General features: G+C 47.7%; 1 protein-coding gene across 4 annotated transcripts; it reads right to left on the bottom strand.

Moving 5' to 3' along the window:
- Positions 1–2,019, bottom strand: Lsm10 (LSM10, U7 small nuclear RNA associated). Of its 4 annotated transcripts, none has more exons than XM_031376899.1 (2): positions 1,957–2,019; positions 1–770 (listed from the first exon to the last, which is right to left on the bottom strand). In XM_031376899.1, exon 2 carries the CDS (start codon positions 744–746, stop codon positions 378–380), a length of 369 nt encoding a protein of 122 aa, XP_031232759.1. In that variant the 5' UTR covers positions 747–770; positions 1,957–2,019; the 3' UTR covers positions 1–377. The 4 variants fall into 4 exon arrangements, with proteins under 4 accessions (XP_031232759.1, XP_031232758.1, XP_031232757.1 ...); XM_031376898.1 differs by having other exon boundaries at positions 1,869–1,975; XM_031376897.1 differs by lacking the exon at positions 1,957–2,019 and adding an exon at positions 1,764–1,950.
- Positions 2,020–5,849: the final 3,830 nt, after the last annotated feature.

Raw genomic sequence — 5,849 nt, 5'->3', positions numbered from 1 at the left:
TGTGTGTATCCAAGTTTGGTTTTATGAGAAAAGAAACAAATGCCAAGAGACATGGGACAGACGTTAGAGGTGATTCACTCCAAACACTCTCAGTAGTCCTCACTGCCAGAGTTGACGACTCCTTGATGGATGGGGTCAATCAGTGAATGGAGATTCCCAGATACAAAGGATCAAAAAGAGGGATTGTCACCTACCCCAAGGCCACCAGCAGAAGGAATTCTGGGTCCCAGGATATGTCTGAAAAGTGGGACCCTATGAAAGGCAGCTGTGACATGTCTGTCAGACACCAGGTCACTGGTGGGGAAGGATGGCCGGGAGTGGGCTCAGAACACCAGAGGTCCCTGAGATGGTGCTGGAACTTTAATGAGGACACAGTCTCATGGCCTTTTGGAAGGGAACTCTCGACGACCTTGACCCTTGCCACCAAAGTTGCGCACACGGTGGATGATCTGCAGCTGCTGCTCGATAGTAGCAGTGATGTTCACACCATCTGGGATATGGACGTATCGGACATTACGACCTGTCACAAAAAGGTCATCCAACTCAACCTGATGTCCCCAGCGGTCGGTATAGGTGACATTGGCCAGACGGATGTTCATGAAAGCATCAACATTGTCAATGCGCCCTCGGGCCACACTCTCATCTCGAAGGTCCACGGTGGTTATCTGGCCCTGGAGGCCCTGCAACAGGATGATCAGGCTGTTCTCAGAGATGGTCCGCTCCTTCACAGAGTGGCTCAGTGCCATTGTTCCACATTCGTTGGCTGCTCACTGTGGGCAGGAGCACACAGATAGATGTAATTCGCCTTTGCCAAGCCCTGAAACTCCACACTAGTGGTCCAGATGCCTCGTTGCTCTGAGACACCTGGGGAAACCTTTGCCTGGCCTCCACATCCCAGAGATCTAGATTCATTTGCCTGGGGAAGAAAAGCCCAGATTGTTTTGTTGTTGTTGTTTTTAAAGATAGAGTCTTCCTATATCTCCTGGAGTAGCCTGGAACTTAATATGTAAACACACTTAATATGTAAACACGTATGACCTGAAACTCAGAGATTCACCTGTCTCTTATCACGAGTGATGGGATTCAAGATGTGTGCCACCACATCCTGCAAGGTATCCTACTTTTAAATTATTTTGAGACAGGGTTTCTCTATGTAGCCCTGGCTGTCCTGGAACTCTCTATGTAGACCAGGCTGGTCTCAAACTCATGGAGGTCTTCCTACCTCTGCCTCTTGAGTGCTGGGATTAAAGGTGTATGCCACTATGCTGTTTATACTTAAAAAAAAAAAAAAACTCCCCAGATAATTTTAATGTGCCAATCAGCTTGAGAAGCACTGCGGTAAATAGTAGTTTATTTATGTCCTTCTGCCAGGCGCTTGTTAATATGAACAAGCTTGAGAGCGCACACTTATAATACCATCACTCTAAAGTCTGAAGCAGTAGGAGCACCCTAAATGCCAAACCGGCCTGAACTACATAGTGAGCTCCAGGTCAACCTGGATAATGGAATGTTTCAAGACAAAACCAGCCAAACCTAGCCAAGATGCATGCATTTAAGCCTAGCACTCAGGAGCAGAGGCAGGTGGATCTCCGAGTTACAGACCAGCCTGGAATACAGAACTATACGGACCCTGTCTTAAAACAAAATCCAAAAGGCCAGTCTTTGAGACCTCCAGGCAGGCCCAGACTTTAGCTCCGGCTCTGCTGCTTCCAGGAAGGGAGGCCTGGAGTTTGCCACTAGCGGTCAAGCTTATTTAGTCCTACCCGGGAAAGCCGGGTGCCGAGTGTGCCCTTCTGCTCACCGCGCGTAAGGGGTTTAGGAAGAAGAGTCCGCAGCCAGGGGAGGAGGACGCGCGCCCTAGTACCCACACTCGACTGCCCGACCCGCCGCGTGATGTCTTCCGCCTTCCGTGCGCTACGCCGCCAAAACCCGCCTGTGTCTAGGGGCGTCACCCACCGAGGCTCCCAGAAGCCATGGCAACCACGGGAGACCCAGAGCATCAGAGCATGCGCCTCGCAGGATACGGACTACAAGTCCCAGGAGGCCGCGCGCCACACGCCCAACCTTCTCTATCTAGTTTCCCACCTTTGTAAGCTCAGGACTTGGAGCTGTGTCCCCGTAATGGCCTGCTGAGCTCATGGCGCTGCGTGTGAGAGAGCTTCTGTTCAAAAATAATAATAATAATATTAATACGAAGAAAACAAACAGACATTCTTCACCCGATTAAAATTGCGGAAATGTGGCCGGACGTGGTGGCAAACTCCTTAATGCCAGCAACTCCGGAGATAGGCAGGTGGATCTCAGTTGGAGGACAGTCTGGTCTATAAGAAAGAGTTCCAGGACAGCAAAGCCTACATAGGTACCTTGTCTTAAAGAGGAAAACACAGGGCTATGAAGAGAAGGTTTAGCTGCTAAACTTTAGCTATTAAGACTGCATACTACTGCAGATGGCCTAAATTTGATTCCCAGCTCACAACTGCCTGTAACTAATTAACAATTAAAAATAAAATCTAGAAAGCTGGGCCTTTAATCCCAGCACTTGGGAGTCAGAGGCAGGCAGATTTCTGAGTTCGAGGCCGGCCTGGTTTACAGTGTTCCAGGACAGCCAGGGCTACACAGAGAAACCCTGTCTTGGGAAAAAAAAAAACTGTGTGTGTGTGTGTGTGTTGGCCACAAGGGCTAGAAGAGGGTATCTGATCCCCTGGAACTGGAGTCATAGTTGTGAGCCCATTGTAAGCTACTTGGTGAATGTGAGTACTGGGAACCCAATTTAGGTTCTCTGCAAGAGCTGTAGGTGCTGTTCTTTCATTTTTTAGGAGGGTAGGGTTTGAGATAGGGCCTCTTTCTAGAGACCTGGCTGTCTTAGAACTTGTTCTATAGAACAGGTTAGCCTCAAACTCAGAGAGATCTGTCTGCCCCTGCCTCCCAAATGCTGGTATTAAAGGCATGTGCCACCACTGCCCGGCTTAATAATGAGTTTTGAGGAGAAGATAAAGCTTATTCATGGGGCACCCAAATATAAGACAGCCCCCCCACCACCACCACTGTCAAACCTGTCTTCCCCACACAGGATGACTTGACCGGTAGAGAAGGCAAAAAGAAGCGAGATGATGTGTGATCCGCACAAGATGATCAAACTTCATGGATCTTCATAGGATACTTGCTTAGAACATTCCAGAGTTTCCCTGTTGTAAGTGTGGAGTTGGGTCCTAATCCAAAGGTCACCCACTAGACACTGGCTCAGGCCCCAGGGGGAAGGACTGGTGATTTCATCTAGTTTGGATTCCAAGTTCCAGGTTAAAAACAAAACAAAACAAAACAAAACAAAACAACAACTAACCACAGACAACTACTTACATCAGAATCTAGGTCAGTGTTGTCTGTCCGAAACTTACTGGGAGTAGACCGCTAAGCTGAGTCACCTTTGGTGACAGGGCTTCCTCAGGTTTCCCTGGGTATGGTGCCTGCCTGCCTGCATGCAGCCTGCTCTGCCACTTTGTCCCTGGCACTCATCTCACACTGCCCTTTCTCTAGGTATCTCTGTGGCATATCTTCATGTGGGACTGGTACTCAGAGGTCACCAGTGAACAAATTCACCTAGATCTTACCAAAAATAGATTTCCTCGGTTTTTGTGCTTGCTGCCCAGATTTTTTACTCCCTAAGCTGGGTACCTTCAGTAATCACAGAGTCCTTTTCTCCTTCCCATTTACTCCTTCCCCCCTTCATAAGAATTTCTTTATTCTTATGTGTGCCTGAGCACGTGTAGTGCACCATCCTTGTGGAGTACCTGAGGAGGCCAGAAGGTGTCAGATCCCCTGACACTGCAATTACCAATGGTTATAAGCCACTATGTGGGTGCTGGGAACCAAACCTGAGTCATCTGGGAGAGCATCCTGTATCCAGTGCTCTTAACTGCTGAACCATCTCCCTCCATTACTCTGCTCCCTGCTACTTCTCCTTTGAGACAGGGTCTCAGGTAACCCTGCTGTCTCTAAATTCTAGATCCTCCTGTTTCTGACCCCAAGTCCTGGGATTATAGGCCTGTGTCCCTATACCCTGCCTGTTGGCTCTTTTGTTTTTTATGCTGTTGTATCATGCTGCAAACCACAGTTGCATGAAGAACAGGTGGGTCTCTGTGAGTTCTTAGGCCAGCCAGGGTAACAAGGTAAGATCCTGTTTCCGGTACCCCCGTTTTTAGAAACTTGTGTGCTGCTGGGTGGGGGGCAGGGTGTTGCACATATAAGTGCAGGCACCCTTGAAGGTCAGAAGAGGGTGTCAGATCCTTTGAAGCTGGAGTTGTAGGTATTGTGAGCTGCCTGACATGGGTACTGGGAACTGGTCTCTTACAAGAGCAGGATATGCTCTTCCTTGTTGAGCCATCTCTCTAGAACCTAGTCTTGAATTTCTGACCCTCCTGATTTCACCTCTGGAGTTCTGGGACTAGTGTCCAGCCCTACTACACTCAGTTCATGGTGGGACTGAGACCTTAGGCTAGAAGAATAGGCCTGGCTTTGTGCTTTACTGATGTGCCACAGGCCTCCTCAGCCTTGGCAGAGCCAGGGAAAGGAGCAAAGGGCTTCTGCGGGTGGCCAAGATAATATTGTGCAGGAGAGTCAGTCTGTCACTGCCCCTTTGGGTAGGAGATGATTTGAAGGACAGATTCTGTCTCTGGTCCTTGATACTCTGTGGAGTTGTGACCTAAGCTCCTTAGGATTTAGCTGACTTTAAATTGGACCAATAACATATCCAGCAGGGGCTGTTTCAGCTCAGCACTGACATTGTTGGTGTCACATGTTAATGTGTCTAGGCTGGCATGAGTCCTGTGTAGCTGAGGCTGCTCTTGAACTCCTGACCCTCTGGGCCTTTACCTCCCAAATACTGAGATTACAAACAAGCACTAGTATACCCATCTAACCTTGTTTTTGTATTTTTGGAGTTAAGGTTTGGTTGTTTGTAGCCTTAGCTGACCTGGAACTCACAACCCTCTCCTTCTCCTGCCTTAACATTTTAAATGCTGGGATTAGAGATTGGAGAGATGGCTCAGTGGTTAAGAGCATCTGCTCCTCATCCAGAGGTCCCAGATTCGATTCTCAGCACCACATGGCACCTAACAACTGTCTCTAAGTTTAGTTCCAGGGGATCCAACGCCCTCTTCAGATCTCAGTGGGGTCTGCAGGTATGTAGTACACAGACCAGAAGTACATGCAGACAAAATACTCATACACATAAAATAATAAAACAACTTTTTAAAAAAGGGTTAGGATTAAAGATGTGTGCCACCAACCCCAGTTAAAGTTTTACCTTTAAAAGTGGTTAGCTAATTTTGTGGACCACAAAAAAAAAAAAAATGACTTTCCTCTTGGAACCAAGGGCTAAATACATTTTCTCTTCTTTATTATTCCACCATTCTGTGAGCAACTATTAAAGGTTTGTTTGTTGTTTTTGTTTCCTTATCTACCTCTAGTGCCTCTAACTCTAAAAATAAGAGAGAACAATTTTATTTTTTATTTAATGTACATAGGTGTTTTGCCTACATGTTCGTTTGTCTGTGTGTTGGTGCCCGTGAAGGCCAGAAGCAAGCCCTGATTCTGGAGTTACAGATGTTACAGACAGTTGTAAAGCAACATGTAGGTTCTGCTCTGGGACTCTAACCTAGGTACTCTGAACTGCTGAGTCAGCTCTTAAGCCTGTGCAATTTAATTGAGAGGAGGCCATGGTCATAAAAGACCTGGAAGGACAGGAGAAAGCAGGGCACAGGGCTGTGTGGAGGACACCCCAGCCCTGTAGAACCCAGAGATTTAGCACATTCACTTGGGCCAGCTGGGTTGAAGCCAGCAAACTAGGTTTC

The sequence above is a fragment of the Mastomys coucha genome, unplaced genomic scaffold, assembly GCF_008632895.1.
Source record: "Mastomys coucha isolate ucsf_1 unplaced genomic scaffold, UCSF_Mcou_1 pScaffold18, whole genome shotgun sequence".
NCBI classification, from domain to species: Eukaryota; Metazoa; Chordata; class Mammalia; order Rodentia; family Muridae; genus Mastomys; species Mastomys coucha.
This window is presented reverse-complemented; position numbering and strand designations above follow the sequence as displayed.

Bases quoted from the DNA above. Each gene is read 5' to 3' on its own strand.
- Lsm10 (XM_031376899.1), bottom strand. From the start codon at position 746: ATGGCACTGAGCCACTCTGTGAAGGAGCGGACCATCTCTGAGAACAGC.